Source organism: Corvus kubaryi, unplaced genomic scaffold (genome assembly GCF_017639235.1).
Source record: "Corvus kubaryi isolate FWS band 111438036 unplaced genomic scaffold, C.kubaryi_AGA036_p1.0 split3-73, whole genome shotgun sequence".
In the NCBI taxonomy this organism is placed as follows: Eukaryota; Metazoa; Chordata; class Aves; order Passeriformes; family Corvidae; genus Corvus; species Corvus kubaryi.
Genome location: NW_024582091.1, coordinates 31,285,194 through 31,307,859, shown reverse-complemented (window position 1 = coordinate 31,307,859; position 22,666 = coordinate 31,285,194). Strand labels below are relative to the sequence as shown.

Below are 22,666 nucleotides of genomic sequence, written 5' to 3'. Positions count from 1 at the left end.
CTCAGGCATCTCATCTGGGTGAGCCTTCCAATATACAAGACAGGATGATTTTGAAGAATACAGATGGATTCTAAAATTTTTCTGGCTGATGAAAAGTAAGGGTAATAAATCATTCCTTGATGAATTCCACTTGTTTCTTTAGACTTATCCTTAGGATAAGTGATACAAACACAAAGCTTCTCATGGCTGGACCAGTAGGCAAGATGGGAATAGACTGAAAGTTGTCAGTATTGGGTTTTAAAGGCATCCATCACACCCTGTTACAATGCTAGCAGCAGTCTCCAAAATGCCAATTATTTAGAAACACTGAACCATACTATGCTATACAAATTGAAGGGGGCTGATTTTATTACAAATATTTCTGTCTTTTCCAATTAAGAACATAGCATTATGTAGTGATGTGAAACTGTCTTGTTATTTTACCCTTGGAGAGCATTTGGAGAGTATTTATTCCAGGCACACAATAACAGTAACAGAGTAGAAATTAGTTTTCCTCTCTCCCTTGCAATGACTGTGATGGGACTTAATAGGAATGTTAATAACAATCTTGACCCAATCGACATCTAATCTGCTGCTGCTATGAATGGAGTGACAGCAATTTGCACAATCTAATGATATTTTGTTCTCTGCTTCACAACAGTAGCTGTATAAAACAGTTTCAGATTATCCACTCTTTTCTAAAGAAGGATTAAATCCATACATATTTACAAAAAAAAAAAAAAAAAAGAAGATTGCTGTTAATCAAATTCTACTCAGTAATGTATTTTTCCGGATCACAAGACAATTTTAGAAGCATACATGATAATGCTTTACCATTTAAATCCATTGCATCATTTGATTTTGATCTACATAAACAGGTATTGTTAGAAGAAAAAAATGACAAAACCCACAAACTTGTAAGAGGGATATAAAGAGGAACATTTATTCTATACTCCTATCTATTTGAATCAGTATTAGATTTATATCTAGGTCAGTCCTTGAATAATATGGCCTCTGAATTCCATTAAATTTCTGATATCTCTATTACAAGTCTTTGCACAGTCCATCAGAAACAAGAATTTTATTCTTTTGTGTTCCAATTCTCTCTCACAATAGAGATTGAAACATGGATATCATAATCTGTTGTAGCAGACATTATTTCAATATTATTTTTCATTTAGAGGATCAAAGGGAAAAAAGGGTTTTTTGTAGATTTCACTTAAAAATGACTTAAAGTAAGTGAAATAGAATCGTACTGTGTATACAGATTCATTCCAGAAAATACACCCTGCAGAGTATTTTTCTGTTAACATTGTTGAGATAAAACCCACATCTTCAAATTTCCATTTGAGCGCTGCCAGGGAGAGATTTCCATTCTTTAAGTTGCACTGCCCTCTAGGGGAAACGATCTTTAGCTGTAATTTTACGTCGATGCCGCGACAACAAAAGCCATCCTCGGTTTTCTCCTTCAGTTTTGAGGGCTGAACACCTTGCTTCCTCCAAATGTTATGCTGATGCCTGGTATGGCTTCGGCACTGTAGCACAAAGATCAGCGAGGCCTCAACACAGCCATGTTTTATTTGCATTTTTACATGTTCTATTTGCATGTGTGTGAGTGCTTGTAAATCTTGTCTGGGAAGGTCTGGAGGTGCTTTTATATTTTTCTGAGATTTGTGGGTGTAGTGTAGTCTATCCATGGTCTGATGCTGCTGTGCTGTGGTGCCGAATGCTTCATGAAGCAATGCTGTAGGTCCCAGGGAAACACGTTCACGGCTTCTATGTGACTGGAGGGGAAAAATAAAACACAGCAGGGTCAACATTGCTCACTAAATATTTCCACTTCTGCTTCGCAGTGCACATTCCTAACACATACGTGGGCACTGCCAAACTGTATGGAGAGCTGCTGGGCTTATGGTGCACATGCTACACACATGGTCACTGTACGTACACCTGGTGTTTGCTGCCAGCCACAGGGATTGCTCTGTGTTCCGGGCAGTGCAGTATTTGCATTGTGTCCCCAGCATCCTACAAGTTCACAGTAATTGCTAACTCAAATAACTGAGGGCAGACATTCATGGCAAGAGGCACAGCCTCCCTCAGTGTGAGGCAAGCCGGCTCTGCGTCCACCTCCCATCCAGAGGGATTTTCAGGATTCTTCCTCTCATGCTGCTTACCAGTGTGATGAACCACTAAAAGAAAAGTATAGATTTGGAAAAGCTTTGCCTAAAGCATAAGCCTGTTTAGTGTATCTTGTCCTGTCTAGCTCACCCCTCCTCTCAGTGGTTCAGGGATGTGAATTCAAGAGATGAAATGGTTACCAGGGCTTTTCTGTGGGAGGTTAAAGTGTGTGTGGCCGTGTTTGGGATCCTCCACTAGGCAGCACTGGACTCTGCAGATCTGGTCTTCACTGAAGGAGCTGATCAAAGTTGCTTGTGCAGACCATGAAACAGACAGGTGGTCTCTAGTTTGGAAAAGTTATCATTTTCCAATAAACAGCTGGCAAAAAGGCAGATTTTAGTAAGAAACTCCCAAATACAAACAAACAAACAAACAAGTTATTTCTGCTATTTGAGTCCTGTTATTTTCTAAAAAAAAATAATCAGAGAGCTAGTCAAATAATGGACAACCATGATTATCATACCCATACAAACTCAAAAGGGTCACAGGGAAGCAAGATATGACACCGGGGAAGCCATCTGGGACATATATCTGGGTATGATGAATTCCACCACCCTTCAAACAGACTAAACCTGAGATTTCACGATATAATTTAGTGCTGTCAGGCAACTGTATGACTCAAAAAGGGAATAAAATTCTAGAAGAGAAATTCCCGCAGCAGATCTTTTCTCTTTTACAATTTCTTAGAAAAGGTGTGTAGTGAAGGAGGAGCAGGACTTGGTTCAGTGAAGTGTGCATAATGCTTCAGTATCTTTCCACAGTAGATGCAGAAATAATGACTGAATCAGAGAACAATGATGGGATTTAGTATTTGGAAAGTAATCAGGTTGGTATGGACAGAAATAGGCTGCCATGGCTATCAGAAATTCTTGTAAGGAAGAACAGCACACTCTGAAAATTGCAGGAATACTGAAGGGAAAAAAATCAGTAACTAATGAAAACTTGTCTTTGAAGGAGATTAAGGGTTTCACAAAGGAAAGGGAGTGGAGATTATGAATTCATCACATGAAGCAAGCTGCAGTGTTAGCTGTGAGCTGATGCTGAGCCTCCAGCACCTTCTGGCTACTGTGGTGGTGTTATGTGGAAGATGAACACAGCACGCTTCACTGGCTCAAAATAGCGCACAAACAAAAGTGAACATTAAGAATTACTGTTGTGGATCTACTGGCTGAACTAAAGGTACTCCAAAATTTTTCCCTGCCCACTGCTGTCACATTGCCTTTCTGAGGAGACACAGGATGCAGGAGGATCAAATACTAGCTCACTGCCAAGCACAGCCTTGTGCTCCAGTGGCAGGGAGCAGGAGAGAGGAGCACTCGCTGCTTTTCTCCTGGTGTCTTTTCTCCTCCTTGCCACAGCTGTAAATCCACTTTGATTACCCTGCCTAACACGGGGGAAGGTCCTGTTACATTACAGTGAGTGTTGCAGGCAAAGATGGGTGAGGCTTAGACCCCAGGCTCAAATCAGAGCTGATCCATCCACACCTCCACTGCTGCCTCAGAGCAGGACTAGGAAGTGCTTATGGGCAGCAGACCAAGGAGAGCCTGGTGGCCACTGGTGACTACGTAGGCAAGGAGCTGGTGGCACCCTAACAGCTGATCCCATCTTCCATCTCAAGTACGTTCACCTCAGCAACATTACTACTTTTACGGGGACTTTGCAAAGCTTTCTTAACCTTTTGGCAAAAATGGGCATGCTGCATGTTCATGCACCAAGTTCCACATTCAATGTCCACTAATTCTGCATACTTACCTTTCAAACTAATAGCTATAACCATGTTGTTAATTATTCCCAGTCCGTTTTTTATCACTGGACAACAATTGCAGTCTTAAGCCTTCAGCCTTCAAAAATTTCTTCTTAGCTTTTTCTTTTCATATTTGATTTTGAAAATAGGATTGCCTTTAAAATCAATTACAAAGGATAGATTTAGCAACATCCATAGATAAATCCAATCTGAGCAGCAGCCCAGTGTGTAGTAGGGTAATCCCTTATTAAGAAGGGAAAATTGTGAGAGATAAAAATGTTCTTAATTTGTAAAATGATGTGAACTGCTCTGCCTCATATTGCTAAGTATTTTATTTAAAAATTCAATTTCTTTATGTATCCTTCTTAAGTGTCTAGTTTTGGATCTTAAGACACATTTGACAAATGAAAGGGTTGTATTTTTCAGCTGAGACAGTATCCTTGGTATCACAATACCTTTATTATTAAATATTTTTATAAATATATGTATAAACATGTATCATGTCTATATAATTAAATGTATTACCCAAATTATCTATTCCTTGATTGTCTGATTGTTTTTTAAAGATTTTTAAGCACTACTTCTTCTTTTAGGACTATTTTCTTTTTTTGGGCCTTTTTTCCTTTTTTGGGGCTGTGTTCATCTACGTAGCACCACCAGAAAGCCCTGCAAGCTCAGCACTATCAGTACTTGTAAGAAACATGGTCCCTAATAAGATATGAGGTGGTGAAAAATTTGTATGGTTTTTATGGGATGAAGCCTGCTGGTTAGTATGGGACAGAAGAGAACAGTGACCAGGGAGACCATCACCAGCCTGTTGTCCACAAGACTGGGTTTGTTACCCGGTGTGCAACAAGCCAACAATTACATGCTCGAGAGAGACATTGATTATTTATTTCAGGGTTCTCGGCGGTGTTCCACAAATCAAACACCTCCCTCTGTGTTTTCCATACCATTATTTACATACAGAAATTCAGAGTCAGCAGCTTTCCAAGTATAGTCCCTCTACTGTGAGTAGGCAGGAATTCTGTACAAGCTCCATCACCCCAGCTAATATCCGTGCATGCTCAGGGGAAGGGTCTGCACCTGGCCACGGGTCTTTGTGACCTGTAGGTGCGACTTTTAGTACTATAATGAACATAGTTCAGCTACAGGACACATGGACATCAAACATTGTGCCAAATTAATGAGGTATCCATAGAAGTGCATCAACACCTTGATTTACTACATCCTTAAAATTTGTTAATTCCCAGATGTCCTCGACTATCTGTTTTACTGACATTCAACAATTAGATTTACTACATCCAGTTCACTGCATCTTGATTTGCTACATCCTCAGCTTACAACTAACAAGCTTTGAGCTTCAGTTCCCGGATGTCCTTGAATGACGGATGCTGGCGCTGCCTGTTCGCCTGGTTAGATCTCCCTTCTTGCTTATTAGGCTTGAAGGCGTACAGAGACCTGCCACCAAAGAACATCCTGCCTGCACATACCCTCGGCACACTCCACACGTCGCAGGCGGCCGCTGGCGGCCGGGCCGCTCCAGGCTGGAAGTGACGCGCCCGCGCCGTCCGAGCAGCCGGAAGCGCCGCTGGGAGCAGTAAACAACGGCGTCGGGAGCCGCGGCCGCCGCTTCCATCTTGGAGCAGCCGGAGCCCGCGCCCACCGGGGACCATGGGCAGCGTCCTGGGCCTCTGCTCCATGGCGAGCTGGGTAAGGTGGCCGCGGGCGGCGCGGGGCTCCCTCCCTGCCCTTCCGTGCCCGCCGCAGGCTCGGAGCCGGCGGCCGGTGCTTCCCCCTCCTCCTTCCCTCCCACCCGCGCCTCGCCTCCCCGCGCCTGTGTTCCCCAGGGCGGCTGTGGCGCTGCCTTCCCTCCTCCTCCTGCGGCACGGGAGGGCTGCGGGTCCCTGCCCGGCCGCAGCCGGGCTCTGTCCACCCCGAGCGGCCACGGCCCGCTCCGCCCGGGCAGGGCTCTCCCCGCCGCGCAGGAGGGCGCGGGCCCCGCCGCGGTTCCACCTCTCTCGGGCTGCTCCCGGGATCCCCAGGGATCCGTCGAAGCCGTTTCGCCGGGACTATGGGGAGCTTTGTCCTTAACCCAGACAGGGCGGCCTGTCGGGCTGCTGAGCGCCGCTTAATCCGCGCTCCTTTGCGGGAGGTGTTACGGTGTCCGCTGAAATCCCCTCTCCCTGAATCTGTAAGAAGTCTGATCAAATGCTTTGAACTCCAGCCTTTCTTTCGGGAAAATCAAAACGCGCACGTTTCCTTGATTCTAATATTTGTATTTAATTCCTCTTTCTTACGGCTTTGTCCTGAGCAGCTCCACCCTTAGTAGCATCTTTGTCTTGCCGAGCCATGCTTTCCTGGCGGCACAGTAATCCGTGGTGATGTGTCACCACCGTGCTGAGGCAGCACCGTCAGGTGATTTTTATTAATAGGAAACAGTAGATGGAGATGACATGAAAACTGTTGGCACTATGCAGGAAAGCAAAGAAGTTGGTAAAGAGCCTTCAACTCAGGCGTTGCTTTTTTATCCATACGTAGTGTGTCTTTCCAAGTCCGGTCCCTGTGTATATTGACACAACCAAGTGGTTTGTGAGTTTTTAGATGTTTGCTATAAAAATGTCAGTGGAACTATGAAAATCTGAATTTTTCATACCAAAAATACTGTACCATACATGGATTAAATTAAATTACCTGTTATTAAAGAGTTCATACACACACTTTTAGTGATATAATTTACCCAAGCTTCTTTTTTTTTTTTTTTGTGATATCTGAATGTATGGGCTTTGGCTCTTCTAGTACAGAGTGACATTTAATTAAGAGAGATGATCCATAATCTCTTAATCTCATGTACAAATTATAGGAAATTTCATAAAATTGGAAAATCTGCATAAGTTAACTTCCAGGCTGATATGCATGTAAATAATCAACTAGAACACTGATAATATCCTTCTAACTAATTACTGTCAGGGTTCATTTTGCTCTCATTAACATTTTAAACACCACTTAATGGTTTAGCCAGTTAGGCTTTAATTACTAGCTAAATATAGTTAACATTATTTTTTTTTAATTATTGTCAAATACTTCATGACATTGTGACTATAGGCTTTAATTCAACTATTTGAGTTAATATATATATATAAAATATATTTTCAAGTTCATAAACAGCTTTTCTGACAACTGGTTGGTGTTTGTAGTGCATGAAGAGCCTCTGTCTACTTGCTCTTGAGTGTTTGCTTCTCTACAGAGAAATTCAGCTAATGGTCTGTTAGATAAAATGATTTGCATGAGATCATAATTAAGTCAGATTCACTGTGCGTAGTTAACCCCTGTCCCTTCCTTTAAAGTGCCCAAAAATCCGGATGGGTTGTTTTTGTTGGTATTATTTTTCTCTTTCCCCTGATGGTTTTAAAGTGTTGATTTTCTTTCCACGTTTAAAACCACAGCTAATCAGCGCTTAAAGCCTGTACAACAGTTCTGAGTAGGAGAAATCTGTCCACGCTGGTCTCTAAGGATATGTCAGTACAAACACTGTGGCTCTGAGAAGGAAGCACACAGTGAGGGTGAGGGGGCAGCTGACCTAGGTGCGGTGGGGTTGGGGTTGGTGCTGGTGTGGGCTGTGCCATGGCCAGCAAAGCTCCTGTGCCTGAGAGGACGCTGCTGTCAGTGTTGCCTCTCTGCAGGGCCATGTGTGTGCTGTGCAGAGCCGCTCTGCGTAAGGCCTCATGCCGTGCTTGTTTCTCCTCGGCTCTTTGTGGTGTGGTACTGCTGTGTGTTAGAGCTCTGCCCTCACCTGTGCTGGTCAGGCAGTGCTTCAGGTTAGCATTTTGAAGAGCAAGGGGGAGCCTGTCAGACATGGGGGTGAGGCCAAAGCCATAAAAGCAGAGCCATCTCACCAAAAGTCTTCTGCTCCTGACAGCCTAGATGGATAAGGCAGTGCTGTTTTCCCTCTGCTGTGGCTTGCCTCTATTGTGCTGTTCTCTGAAACAGCTGAGCTGCTGTTTTGCTCGCTTTAATATTCTCTGTCAAGGCAAAGATCTTGATTGATTCAGTGTCTTTAAGCTTAAGAGTAAGGATGATGTAGCTAAACCCTGACTAGGCCCAGCAGGGGCTTAGTGTTTTTGCAAATACTTAATTCAATATATAATAATTTCGTCATTACTCCAGTAGGAAGATTATGTTTTATATTAAAAACCTGTTCGGTGTGCATCAAGGGCAGTAACATTTGACCTTCCATGATTTTGTGGGGTTTTCTCTCTCCTTCTCTCTCCTTCAGTATACATCTTGTTACGTGTTCGTCATGCAATTTCCGCTGCCCTGGGGAAATGAAGTGACTAGTTTAGCAGGCATGAATTAACTTGTCTGCCCAGCTGGCTGCTCCCAGAATAGGTGTGTGGGTTGTCTTTTCTTATTTTACTTTAGTAAACGCCATTGAGCTGCTTATTTTTCCTCAAAAATGTAAAGGGATATGAGTTGGTAGGTAAGTAAGAAGGTTTCTGGAAGCCAGTAGATTTTATGCAGTTATGACTGAGTAACTTTTGTCTAAGCTTCTTTATGAAAACAAGTGAAAAAGTAATTGTAGAGTAACTCTTTCTCTGCATCTGTGACTAAGCTGAGTCACACCTGGGGAATTATTAGCTTTGATCTGCATGGTAATATCTTACTGTTCGTACTACTGAATTTTTTGTGGGAGGTGTGCTTCAAATTTAGGAAGAAGGTGGCACTTCAAAAGAAGAAGCTCTCCTTGTCTCCTCTGCTGATAAGCTGAATTCCATGGGCTAAATGTTCTTTGGTTTCTGTTATTTTCAAAGTCCGTAACAAGTAGTTTTGCCGGTAGTATAATACTAATTTACTGGAATGGTATCTATTTTATTCTCTTTGCCAAAGAAAGAGAGAATCGGACTGTAATGTGTTGCCTTGTGTAAGTGGCCAACTTGTATAAATAATATCACGTATCAGTAGGCATCTCTTGTTCAGAGATGTATCTGCATGAGCTGTTTGGGGGCAAAACATTTTAAAAGGTGGTGTTGGAGCTCACACACTTTAGTGAGGCGTATAGCCTCTCTTGAGGCACATTTTTTCCCAGTGAAGTGGAGACAATCATCTTCATTTCAGCTACTGCAGGTCTCTCCTGTCTGTAGAAGCATGTGTACTTCTGCCTTCCCCTGAGCCAGTCAGGAACAAGTTGCTTGAATTATTTAGATATTTAACAAACAGTGTAACACTGGGGTTCATTACAGAGGTGACCTTTTTTTGACAGGTGCTCCTGTCCCCACGTTTTCTGCAGCAGATGAGCCTAGTCATATATTCTGTTCTGCCAAACTCAACCTTTTATTCGACAGTATGTTTAGAAATATTAATGCAGACAGAATTAGTTCAAAGTGATTTTTTGAACAGAGAACAGAGATATTTTTCACTGGAAAGGTTATTTTTGTGTGTAGGAAATAGCGTAAGACAGTAGTACTGTGAAAATTCTGATGCACTCGGAGACAATATTTGCCATACATTTCCTGCTTACAAAGCATAGATGCCCCTAATGTAGTTGCTTGCAGTCCTAGAGCAGCCTCAAGGGTCCACCTGGTCCATCTTTTACAAAAAAGGGGGGCCTGAGTGGGATGATCTAGTGCCCTGTCCAGTTGCATCTTGAAAATCTCCAGTGATGGAGACTCTACCATATCGTTGGGGAGGTTGTTGCAAGGACTGGTTGGTCTCAGTCTAAATAATTTCTTTATTATATTGAGATGAAACTTGTTATAATCAACACCTTTGTATTATTTGTGCTATAATGATACTGAGTGGAGGAGAAGGTAAAAAAGGGCAGTATAATAGCTTTTTCGTCCTGAAATACTTATTGTGGGAATCTGCCTAGTTTCACTGGTTTAGCAAGACAAATGTAATGGTGAAGTTTGCTAGTTTAAAGATGATTCTGTAGCCTAGTGAAGTGAAAATTCTTGGCTCCGCGGGAAGGAATACATATGCCAAAAACAATACAGGGAAGTTATTTAAAGGACAAAGTTTGTGGGTCCAACGTGTGAGTCTGGTTGAAACTGTAAGAACGATAATCAGCCCTTTCCTGAGGGCTTCTCGGGAGGCTGCCAGGAGTGTTGTGGCAGTCTGTCTGCTTTTCCTGGCAACCCCTGGGGCTTTTCCGGTAGCAGTAGACTGCTGGCATTTTTGTTTGTCATATGACCAAACTTCTGAGAATTCTGACACATGCCAGTCATACTGGGTGATTGACATGTCCTGGTCATGTGGCCTTGTAACTGCTCATGTCCTTACATGACTGTCTGAGTGTCTCTTAATGTGGTGATGAACACCTGTGGCTTTTGTCCCATGGTGGAGTTGTCCTTGGATGTGTGCTGGGGGAGAAGCTGGGTTTTAACCCTGTTCTGTGTCTTTCTTTGTCAGAGGCAGTGTGCTCTGTTGTAGCTCAGAGAAGGGCAGTCAGTGATCACGCATTTTGATTGTACCTTTCCTCCTTTGGCTAATGTTTATTTGTGGGACCTTGCCTTTCTTTTACTTCCCAAATTGTCACAGCGGCAGAGAATTGTTCCCTGCTCCCCAGCCCTTTCCTGGTGAAATAGCTCCCTTTTTTTCTTCCCACAATTTTCTGTGTGAGAATTAAATACGGGTAAATTTTGTTCTTTTTTTTTCCCTTGTAGTATCACAACTCTAGAGCATTCCCATCCACTTTTGCTGTTGATATTTGGTATCAATAACACATGTACTGCGTATTTGCTCTCTTCTTGCTGTTTGTAACTCTTGCCTAAGTTAATTTTGCAACCTAACAGAATTATGTGATATGTCAGTAGCTGCTAATATGAAATAATTTGCAACCTAAGATTTAGGCTCTTCTACCTGTTTTTTTGTATTTTGGAAATACCTACAGCACCAGTGAGGATTGTATCCCAGCTGTGCCAGGTGCTGAGAGTGTACCTGCATGACAGTTGTGCTCATATATTTTTCCTGTGATGTATTTTTTTAATCTCTGCAGCTGTGGAAGGGAGGATGTAGTTGCTAACAGAAGCAATCCTTGCATATCATTTAGCTGAAACGAAATAAAATTCAGGAGAATAAATGAGCCAGAATCCAGTCTTTATTTCTTCTGAATGGCTAAGTGATGACTTCTGGCGTAGCGCTGATTTTACCGTGCAGCGGCGCCTCGGGAAGTGCTGTTGTTCAGTGGCTCTGTAATGTGTTGCAGTGACTTCGTCTGCGCTAGTGGTGGGATGCACCGGATGAGTAATCTTCCATCGTAGTGTCTGATGATCTGCACAGCCTGATTAAATATTGAAATCTAGTAATTCAAAGCTTTTTAAATAATTAATGTTCTGTCTTTCTGTCAGATACCATGCTTGTGTGGAAGTGCCCCGTGCCTGCTCTGCCGATGCTGCCCCAGTGGAAACAACTCCACCATAACTCGGCTGATTTATGCCTTCTTTCTACTTCTTGGTGTGAGCGTTGCCTGTGTGATGCTAATACCAGGCATGGAAGAGCAGCTGAAGAAGGTCAGGTTATTTATTGCTAACATTTTTGGTAGGACAGATGTCACAGATAATAGTAATTGACATCTTGAAACCATAGATTTTATATGGAAATATGTAATTTTGCTACCAGCTGTGCTTCACAGTCACCATTAATTTGTTTGTAAGTCAAATAAAGAAGGATCCCTCTATAGATGAAAAGCATTATTTTGAGGTAAGGTTGTGCCTCCTTTAAATGCTCAGAGCAGAAAAAATAAAGTATCAAAAAAGAAAATTTATGTATGTGTAGTTTCAAATTAAGTATTACTGAGATGCTTGTATTTATGGCACTTAAATGATTATTATTGTGGTTGGAACTAAAAAAAGAAAACACTAAGATGTCTTCTAGTTTCATTGTGCCGTACTAGTTAAAGTTCTATTTAAAAGTCTGCATTGAATAACAAAAATATTTTTCACTAATCATAGTAGCGTGTTTTCCACTCATGGAATTAGGAAGTGTTTGTAGGATTATACAGTTTATTAGCTATATGAGGATGCAATATAAAATTGGAGAGTGGTGTTGTGAGTTACAGTAGAGCTTACATGTTCACTGAACTTGAGTTGCATGCACTTCAGTTCTCTTTTGCAGTCTTTAGTTTTTTTCAGTAGATAGTAACTTTGGTTAGACATGCTTTACATGTTTTTTCCCCCCAAATGATTCATCTGAAAATGTGTATTTTAGGTTGGTATAGTTACTACATTAGCACTTCAGTGAGAGCCATGTTTGTCACCTAGGAAAGAAAATTACAGCCTTCTGGAGTATGATTTGACTTCTAAAAGATGTGGCTCATGTCCTGGTAGTGACTGGAGAGAATGTTCTCAGCTGTTTCACATGGAAGTTACAGATACACCTAGTTGATGGTGATGGTACTTTTCTGGGAAAGGCTGTGTCTGTTTTAAATAAGAGATGTAAGCAGGCTGCCACCTCCTAGCTGTGTCATCAGCCTGATAGTAACTGTCAGGTCAGATTTACTGATTCCAAGATCTTTGATTATCTCTTGATTCAGATCAACAAGAGAAAACTGCATTTCTTTGAGAAGCTCTGAAATTGCTAATAACATGAAAAAACTTGTTAATAAGCTCCCAGTCCCATTCCTGGAAACATTCAAGGTTGGGTGGGATGGGGCCTTGAGCAACTTGAGGTAGTTGAAGATGTCCTTGCCCATGGCAGAGGGCTTAGCCTAGATGAGCTTTAAAGGTCCCCTCCAACCCAAACTATTCTATGAAAATATTTATTTTATTATATTTTAGTTTAGTTTAGTTTATCCTACCTGTGCAGATTTTTTTCCTTGCATATGTTTGATATTCTACTTGGACTGTAGCTAATGATGCAGTCCTTCAGTATCGTATTTTCTAACAGCGTTAGTAGTAACATAATGTTACAATATTAATGAATTGCATATTGGAAATTTATTAATACACATTTACTGACAGGAAGTCTTTTAAAGATGACTGGCATGTCTTGTATTTATCACAGATTCCTGGATTTTGTGATGGAGGGTTGGGAACAAGTATTCCTGGTGTGCAGGGCCATGTGAACTGTGATGTCCTGGTTGGCTACAAGGCCGTGTACCGCGTGTGCTTTGGCATGGCCATGTTCTTCCTTCTCTTCTCCTTGCTGATGATCAAAGTGAAGAGCAGCAACGACCCCAGAGCAGCAGTGCACAATGGGTAAGGTGCAGAAATGAGTGCTGAGATGAGTTAGTTTTTATAAGAGGAAAAGATACACGTGGCTGTTGCTTTTCCAAGCCTGAACTCTGCCAGTCCAAAGGTTTCCCAAGATGAGAACTTCTGCTTTTTTCTAAAGATGATGAAATTCAGAGATGAATAATGGCACAAAATTTCATTCCACTGAGATTTTGTCAAGAAATAAAAAGATTCAAAAGCCTAATTTGTCCTTTGGGAATTATATTCCTCTTAACTTTGAAGCTTGTAAGAAGTTTTGTTCTTTTCTGAATAGTTTTCTTTTAAAGGTTATAACAGTTACACATACATATCTATATAGATGTATAAAACATACCTTTTCTCTTTCTGCTATCTTTTCAGTTGCCCCTCTGCAAAAAGAAATGAGTTACATATCTAGTTTCTGAACTTTCCAGTAGATTTTCTTTTGTGTTTCATTTTAGTTAGGATTATCAGATGGAAGAATATAGTGGAATTTCAGCTTGTGTGTTGACACAAGTGGTAGTTTTCATCCAGGGTCTGCCTATGTGTAACCAAAGAGGTCTAAATATTTGTAAGAGGGCATGATGCTAAAATGTCTAAAACCATTTATGGTGCCTAATCTTGGTGGTCACAGTGATTGCTGAGAGTACTGCTTTTTCAAGGTGACTACTGTATTTAACAGAAGCTATGAACAGCTAAGCCATAAAATTTTATTTTATATTCAGTATAGTAGGATTAAACATGTCTAGCATAAAATGAGAAAAAGCTTCAAATTATTTCTGTAGGGGAAAATTAAGACTGAAGAGAATGTTGCTTTGTTCAGTTTTTTTTGGTCTAAAGAAAAAGAGTACAGTATTAAGATATGTTAACAACAGTAACTCAGTTCAGTCTTTTCCTCCACCCTGCTTTGTTCAGGAGACTATGCTTGTTGCAAGCAAAAGAAGGTGGTTCAGCTACATTCTGTATCAGAGCTCTGTTGTTTTTGGTTTTGCTTTTTTCTTTTTTTTTTTAATTTTTCCAAAAAAAAGGCACATGGTGATTTTACATGATGTGGGATGTTTTTTACCTAAAACTGTTCTTAAGTGTTTGGGATCTTCTTGATAACCTTATTTGGAGTTCTGCTCTCCAGTACAAATTTAGGTACAGTTTATGCAAGCCATAGCAGTTTGCTCTTCTTAGCCAATCTAACATCAGCACTAGGATAAAAGGAAAAGATTGAGTTATTTAACTGTTGCTGGTAAAATATTTAATAACATTACTTCTGTAATAATTTGTTGGTTCAATAATAATGCGTTACAGTGAGCTTTATGGCTTTTGATTTTTGGAATTGGATGTTCAGTAATACTTTGAGATGTAATCTTTTTGTCAGTAGTTTGAAATATTCAGAATGCTAGGTTTTTCCATATATGTGTACTAATTTTTTCATGCTTGCATGCAAGTTAAGCCCAGTAGTGTGATCTGGTTCCAGTGTTCAGCTTCTCTGCTTTTTTAACAGCAGTCAGAGTGATTTCTTGCCTCAGGTTTATAATAACAATAGGAAAAAAAAGAATTGTAATGTATCTATGAGATACTTGCTGGTTTGCATAGAATGCACAGCAGCTGTAGGTGTTATTTCAGATGAATATTGTCTTCAGTTTCGTATGGGGTAGAGCATTAAGATCCTTTAAAAATGTCTGGAATTAGAGATTAAATATATACAAACTTGAACCCATTCTTATTTCTGTAATTGAGAATGACATTGATTTAAAAAAAAAGTAGATTCAAAAACTAGTTTTAGCGGGTTGTGTGTTGCACCGTAAATGTTATAACTTGATTCAACTTTCACACTGGGTTTAGTCACTTCTCTATATCCCAGGGAATTAGTCCATTTTCTTCCATATTCTACACTTCTGTCATCTCACATAGTTCCTTTCCACACAATTGGCACTTCTGGTCTCCATCACTTGATTGTAACAGCCAGCAGGAGAGATTAAACTTGTTCAAAGTATGGGAAGAAATGGGAAGGGCTATAAAACTTGAAAAATTGACAATTGTTTGACATTGTGGGGGTGTGGTACATATCTTTGTGCTGTTACATTCAGTTTTGAAGTACATGTAGATGGCACCATGCCTGTTTTTGGAGCTGCCTGTCACTGGGATCACAAAAAATAGTTTTGTTGGCATAACAGTTTGAAGTTCCCCATGCAGGATATATTTATACAGTTTGGGGTGAGTTTGGTGAATCTCTGGTGGAAGATGCTCCCTTGTATGCTTTCTGGAAACATCTGATCTGTTTTGATGGTCTGTGAATGCGTATCTTTTACTAAAAAAAAGATTACAATGACACTGCATTGAAACAGGGACTTAGAATTTGATTGTGTCTTTTCTGTGCAGGATAAATCATTTGCCTTTTTTTTCATGATGAATCCTCATCAGCTCTAGGCCTAAAGAATCTGAAGTTGGGTAGGAAAAATCCAGACTTTTGTGTATCTCTCTCATGTAGGAAGTGAACTAAGACTGGTAGGGAGATCCAGCATAATATTTTCTGTCATTGTAGGCACCGGTCAGATCTTTGATATTAAAAGCAGGAAGGGATTTTTTAATCCATTTTTCTGCTGTGCAGACAATTCAGTAATCTCACTGCTCTGGTTTAAAATGGTCTTAGGAAGAAAAAAAGCAGCTCACAATTGGCCTAGTTTGTAATTCATGAGTAAGAGGATACTTCTGGGAAACGTGTCAAACTCTGTGTCAGCCTAGCACAGTTTAGGCATAATTTTTTGGAGAACAAAAATCTTGGGCAGATAAAATTTTTATCGTGCTTCAAAAGACGCAAGTTAAGGATGAGCAAATTAAAAAAACCAACTTCTAAAGATGTGTATTTTGTGTGTGAATCAGACCAGACTTAACAGTTGCCTTACTCTTTATTTCCCTTTAGATTCTGGTTCTTTAAATTTGCGACGGCACTTGCAATTAGTGTTGGAGCTTTCTTCATACCAGAGGGACCATTTACAACTGGTGAGGGAATATTGTCTTCCTCTGTATCATGTTGCAGTCATACTTAGTTTTAAAAGAAAAGTAAGTGCATGCTGATGTAGTACAGTTTTAATTGTAGCTGTGTAACTATAGTGCTTCTGTGTGTTTAGGGACGCTGAAACGGGGGGGAGGGGGGTAAATCATCTATGGTTCTTAACTGTTTTTGTTTTACTTCTATTTTAGTGTGGTTTTATGTAGGTATGGCTGGAGCATTCTGCTTTATTCTTATTCAGCTGGTCTTGCTTATTGACTTTGCCCATTCCTGGAATGAATCTTGGGTTGAAAAAATGGAGGAAGGAAACTCAAGATGCTGGTATGCAGGTAAGGAGGGACTGTACTACAATCAAGTTTTAAATTTCATTTAATGTGTGTTATGTTAAATAAGTTATTCACTGAACAGTTCATTTTACTAGAGTGCAGAAAGGGCTGCTTCATGCATTAGTATCATTTTCTCAGATGTGTAGTTCAGCTCTACTGATGTCCTTCTCTTGTCAAGTTGAATAAGGGGAAGCAGGGAGAGGTGCAGTCTCTGTCATTAACCAGTTTAACCATGGTTTTGTTTCTTCACAGCTCTGCTCTCAGCTACAGCTGTCAACTATCTGCTGTCTCTTGTAGCTATTGTCTTGTTTTATGTTTATTACACTCATCCAGAAGGTTGTTCTGAAAACAAGACATTCATCAGTGTTAATATGCTCCTGTGTATTGGTGCTTCTGTTATGTCAATTCTGCCAAGGATTCAGGTACAATTTTAATTCTGTTGCCTCCTGATCACAATATAACTCTGCCCGCAGCTTTTGATTGTCTAACTTTCATGTTTTGTGACTCCTTTGTATAGGAATCTCAGCCAAGATCTGGTTTGCTGCAGTCTTCAGTGATCACAATTTATACAATGTATTTGACTTGGTCAGCTATGACCAATGAGCCAGGTAAGTGTGGTAGCAATGTAGTGCTTTTTGGGTGACCAGTTCAGCAGTGAATTGTATCTTCACCTCTTTCGCAGCGCCGCATTAGAACAGGGTAATGAAAAGTGTGTGTGTTAGAGCTCAGCTGCCTGTGCTGCCAGGAGCCCACTCTCCTGAGGGATAGGAAGGGATGAATGGGCAGCACTGAGAGAGGGCAGGCTCTGCGTGGCTGGTGCAGACAAGCTCCCCGAGGGAGAGAGGGAAGCCAAATGGGACCGCTTCAGAGTGTGCTCACCTTTTCCTCCCAGCAAGGATGTCGGGAGGTATGACGTAGCAACCTGGCCATGCCCACACAGCCCTGAGCTCCGCCCCCTCTGCAGCCAGGATTCGAAGATAATGTCTTTTTCTCTTGCTTACATGGCATGTAAGAATTTTTGCTCTTTACTGGCAGAACTGCAGTATTCTAAAGCTTAGATTTTGCAGATCACCACAGCTTCTCTGAGGTGTCTGGGAGTTTCATCTCCCTATCAAGTTTCACATTCCTGAGGTGACCAGCACGCTTCTGATTATGTTTTTCCAAACTGAGGATTTAAAATAAGTGATAAATATTGTCCAGGTTTATTGTGTCTGAAAACAGTTTAATATATCTATAAATAAATAAGTGCAGAAATTCTGGTGATTAAATTGTCAAGATACTGATTTTGGTGGTTTTAATTGGGTCTCTGACCCTTTTATCTTAGTTATGGACAATGTTCTGTGCTTCTGTGTTATGGAATACATGAGTCATCTAATTCAGGCTGTGGCTATGGGAAAATAAGATTGTCTATTACTTTCAGCTGTTCCATCAGTATTACCTATGGATGCTGTGGGTTGGGAACCACTTATAATAAAAAACTAACTTACTGGCATAGTTTTCCAATTCTGAGATGTCTTGGGTACCCCATCTGTAGAATATGTTTGTCAGACTTACTTTCTAGCAGTAGAATTTCTGTAGTTTAAAATGCAGAGATTTTTATTTTGTTGCATCTAATTATGAGATGGAATAGTAAAGCAGTTGATGCATATCTTATATAAGTTCAAAATCCTTTTATCTGCTCGAAGAGACAGATTTTTATGCCGTATACTGTCATTTCCCTGCTCTAGAGAGATTCAGTAGCCTAAAATTAGATTAAAAGCTTTTTTACTTCAAGACTGTCACAGTCACGAAGTTCCTTTCTATTTCTGTGCATTCAGCATGGAAATGTGCTATTAAATATTTGTCCTGTTCTTGTTTTATGTAAGTTCTAATGCAATTTCCCTCACAGACAGGCGCTGTAACCCCAGTCTGCTGAGCATCATTGGTTACAACAGCACCACCACTCCAACCCAAGGCCAGGTAGTGCAGTGGTGGGATGCACAAGGAATCGTAGGACTGGTTTTGTTTTTGCTGTGTGTTCTCTATTCAAGGTAAAATTCCTTTTAAAAAATCCATTAATTTGTATTACTTCTTATTGTTGGATATTAATTGTTTTTATTTGGGTAACTGTACCGTGTCCTTTCCTCTCAAATCCAGCATCCGGACATCCAACAACAGCCAAGTGAACAAGCTGATGCTGACCAGTGATGAATCAACACTGATAGAGGATGGAATGCCGAGGAGCGATGGCTCCCTTGATGATGGAGACGATGTTCACCGAGCTATAGATAATGAGAGGGATGGAGTTACTTACAGTTACTCTTTCTTTCACTTCATGCTTTTCCTGGCATCACTGTATATCATGATGACACTTACCAACTGGTACAGGTATTTACATTTGATTAAATGGTGTGCTGATAACAAGCATACAAGGTGCCATCTCTTGGCATCAAGGAGGCACAAGTTGTGTTCTCTGGAATGTAGGTCTTGAATGGGCCTTCTCAAGGGAAGTTACTGTTTGAGTTACATTTAGGGAATTGTATTTGAAAACTGTACCCAACCTTGTTCACAAGTGCTTGTCATATTTTCTAGCATGATTCTTGTCATTCACTGGCCTGCTGAAATACATCCTGCTGAAGTGAACAGGACAAAGTCTTAATTCTATAACAACTAAAAATTAGCAAACACTAGGCCCATGTCTGGTACAGAGAGCTAGAAAAGGGACATGTTATATCAATAGGTCAAGGGATAGGTGTTCCTTCCCATTTACTCAGCACTGGCTTCCCAGTATGAGAGACATGGACATACTGGAGAGAGTCCAGCAAAGGGTCACAAAGATGATGAAGGGACTGGAGCATCTATTATTTGAGGAGAAGCTGAGAGAGCTGAGACTGTTCAGCTTGGAGAAGAGAAGGCCCAAGGGGTGTCTCACTAATGTATAGAAACACTTAAAGCAGGGGTGCAAAGAGGATGGAGCTGGGACTTCTCAGGGGTGGCCAGTGACAGGGCCAGAGGCAAAGGGCACAAACTGAAATACAGGAGGTTCCCCCTGAACATAAGGAAACACTTTTCCACTGCAAGGGTGACGGAGCACTGGCACAGGTTGCCAAGGAAGGTTGTGATGTTTCAATCCTTGGAGGTACTCAAAAGCCATTTGGGGCAGCTGAATTTAGGTGTCCCTGCTGAAACAGTGGAGTTGGACTAGAGAACCTTCAGCAGTCTCTTCCAACCACAGCCATTCTGTGACAGGGCTTGGTGGAAGGAAATTAGGTTGTCTGCTCCTTGAAAAAATCCTCACAATAAAATAGTCCTCCTGTGTGTGCCTTGTTGTTGGCAGCTTGATCAGATGTTCTTCAGAATTAAAAAATACAAATCATAGTCTAGTTACTTGGCAAAGAACAATTTGTATTGAAAAAGCAACACTAACAGGTGCTTCCTTCAGAAATAACTCTTACAGATAGTCATGCTGTGGATTTGATTTGTGGCCCTCTTTGGGTTAATATGACATGAAGAGGATTAATTTCTCTAGGTGGTGATCTCTGGCAAGGCAAAATACATTATTTGTGTCTCTAAGTGATACCCATTTACTGCCTTTCTGCAGATTTGCTAGAGATTTCTTGTAATTATTTCTGCTTCTTGGCAGCTTCTTGTACTAAGTACTGTTTGTGCTGCTGTTGTTTTTCCACCTTCCTGTGACACCAGCTTACAAATGGTGTTCTTGTACAGACTGGTGTGAACTGCCTGGAAGAAGGGTCCTTTGAGGTGTGAAGTGAAAATGATCTCCTGTGAAAACAAGTGTTGAAGGGTGGCTTAGAACACAAGTATGTTGTATTGAAAAACAAATTGCAAATGATCCTTTTTCTTTTCCTTCTTTCACAGTCCGGATTCTACTTATGAGACAATGACCAGCAAGTGGCCGTCTGTGTGGGTGAAGATCTCTTCCAGCTGGATTGGCATCGTGCTGTACGTGTGGACTCTGGTGGCTCCGCTGGTTCTTACCAACCGCGACTTTGACTAAGCTGTGCTGCTTTCGAGGGAGGCCGTGTTAGTGCCTCATCTCCCTGAAACAAACAGTGTTCCGGGTAATAGTGCGGGTGTAAATATGTGTGTGTGTGCTGTCCAGGTAGTATTCCCTGCTTTATCCTGCATGATTACCTTGGATCATGTCTTGTCATTTCACTAAATGACTTTTTCTAGCTGAGCTCAATGGTAATTGCTGTAACGATGGTTTTCATAGGATTACTCCTAGGTTGAGGGCTTTGGGAGCACGAGATGCAAGATCAAGAACTTTTGGAAGTACGTTTTTTTCCCCTCAATTGCATCAAATGGTTGCAGGGAAAAAAGTGGAAGTGTTAATTAGGATAACTAAACAGTGCTAGGTCAGGCTTTGCAAGTAAAGGAGGGGCTGCCTTTGATGATCCCTGTTGCCTTGATTCCAAAGTAAGCCTTGAGTAAGTGCTGTTAGACTCAAAGTGGAGCATGTTGGAGTCACTGGACATCTTGCAGCACTTTGACACTTAACAGCCTGACCTTTCCCATGCCGAGGGCAGTGGTACCTTCTGCACAGATATGAGGGGGGCAAACTTGTACCTGGAGCTGCAAAGGAGCCAGTCTGGTGTGTCCCATTGCACACAGGAGGACAGGCACCCTGGGGAGAAATATCCTGGTATCAGATGCTCAGAAGCATGTTCTTAAGGCACCTGTTTACAGTGTGCATCTACGTACTGTTTTTTTAAGTAGTTTAAATGGCGTAGCTGTGCTGTAATTTATTGCTGTTTAGTGTGCCACTTCCTTCTTGGCTAAGCTACTATCATGGAGTTTGCAAGGAGCCGAGTGGTGAAAGCTGTGTAAACCCTTTGGAGGAATTGAGTATTGTGATTTTAAAAAACGTGGAGAAAAAGGAGCACTGAAATTACAATAACTAAAGGAGGAGGTTTGCATTTACTGAGGCTTCAACTGAAGGGTTTCTTAAAATATTTGGGGCTCTGAATCTTGAAATCTTTTACTGTATTAGATATTTTGCTTGTCGTCCATTGCCAGAGATGGACTTGAGCCTAGAAAGTCTGAATCTAGGCATAGTTCCTGTGCAGTTATGAAATCTTAAAATGCTTTTGTGCTTGCTGCTTTGTAACTGAAGTACATAAGCCACATTATTTCTATTACTTGCTACAACTTGAGCCTAGAGCAGCCTGACTGCGAGTGACCCTGGAGCCTGCAGGTGTCATGCTCATCTTTTTCCATGGTGTTTGTGACTTCCTGTTTCTATTCTCTAAGCTTTTATTTTAATTCTGCACCTGAACACTGACATGTACTGCAAAAGTCTGACGTATGAAGTCAAACTTGAGACAGAAATAGAAAGATTAGTAAAGGCTTGTAATAATTTGGAATATGTTGTTACCTTATTAATAAATAAATTTGGATGAAGATGTCCCATGACTTTTGATGTCTCATACTGCTGCCAGATGTGGCTATTGCAAGGGTTTGTGTTCATTCTCATCCGCTCTTCTGGGGATGCTTTATCGCACTGTCAGGTTCTGAGGACAGCCGACAGTGCTGCAGAGCACACCTGTGAGGCAGCGAGTCCCCGGCTCCTGTGGGAGGGGAAGTCCCCTGACAGTTCTGTGCCCTTGGCTGGCAGCTGTGTCTCTGCAAACACAAACGTGCCTTGCACCATAACTGCATTCCTGCTTCGTCAGCTGCTGCTGCCCTACTGGACTGCACCTGTTTACATTTGGGTAGAACATCTGGACACCAGTTGTACTACAGCAGTTCCTTAGTCCTGTAACAAAGAACAAGTTGCTTAATTCAGAAGATGAGCAGACTGCTCAGTCTATGGATTCAGCTCCTTGTACAAGTGGCCAGATTACTCCTTTGGGAAAAGAAATTTTGGATCCACTGTTGGGAGTTGGGGAATGTGGTTTTTGTGTTGCATGTATGAAGTTACTGAAACCCAGTTTCTCCCTTTGCTGAGCCTTCGTGCTCTGGTTTCTCAAAATTTATTTTCAGTTACAGTTTGACTTACTGTTTATATTAAAATCAGCTCAAGGTGAGATGATTTGGTTTAGTGTCAGCTGCCCCTTCACCTGGCGGTGCAGGAACCCCTCTGGCTTTGTAGCACAACTATAGAAACTCACTGCAGCAGCTGTGGCTTCCATGAGTACAGAAGTGGACACACAGTGGAGGAGGGGTAGGGCTCCTCCACTGGAAGGAAAGTGATGGGGCTCTGCCACAGTTCTCAGCAAGAAATCAAAGAGAGAACACCCTTTTG

General features: G+C 41.3%; 1 protein-coding gene and 1 long non-coding RNA gene across 2 annotated transcripts; one reads left to right on the top strand and one right to left on the bottom strand.

Moving 5' to 3' along the window:
- Window positions 1–741: 741 nt before the first annotated feature.
- LOC121658810 lies at window positions 742–5,368 on the bottom strand. The gene is made up of 2 exons (XR_006014053.1): window positions 2,298–5,368; window positions 742–1,763 (listed from the first exon to the last, which is right to left on the bottom strand). It is a non-coding gene; the product is annotated as an uncharacterized LOC121658810 (long non-coding RNA).
- A 90-nt stretch (window positions 5,369–5,458) lies between these two features.
- SERINC1 (serine incorporator 1) lies at window positions 5,459–21,822 on the top strand. Its single transcript, XM_042016114.1, has 10 exons — window positions 5,459–5,614; window positions 11,248–11,409; window positions 12,902–13,095; window positions 16,004–16,083; window positions 16,285–16,422; window positions 16,672–16,841; window positions 16,937–17,027; window positions 18,308–18,449; window positions 18,556–18,786; window positions 20,278–21,822. The coding sequence occupies exons 1-10, from the start codon at window positions 5,576–5,578 to the stop codon at window positions 20,414–20,416; spliced, it is 1,386 nt and encodes a 461-aa protein (XP_041872048.1). The 5' UTR covers window positions 5,459–5,575; the 3' UTR covers window positions 20,417–21,822.
- The last annotated feature ends 844 nt before the right edge of the window (window positions 21,823–22,666 follow it).

Bases quoted from the DNA above. Each gene is read 5' to 3' on its own strand.
- SERINC1 (XM_042016114.1), top strand. From the start codon at position 5,576: ATGGGCAGCGTCCTGGGCCTCTGCTCCATGGCGAGCTGG. The intron at 5,615-11,247 runs GTAAGGTGGCCG...TCTTTCTGTCAG, and splicing joins TCTGCTCCATGGCGAGCTGG to ATACCATGCTTGTGTGGAAG. The intron at 11,410-12,901 runs GTCAGGTTATTT...TATTTATCACAG, and splicing joins TGGAAGAGCAGCTGAAGAAG to ATTCCTGGATTTTGTGATGG.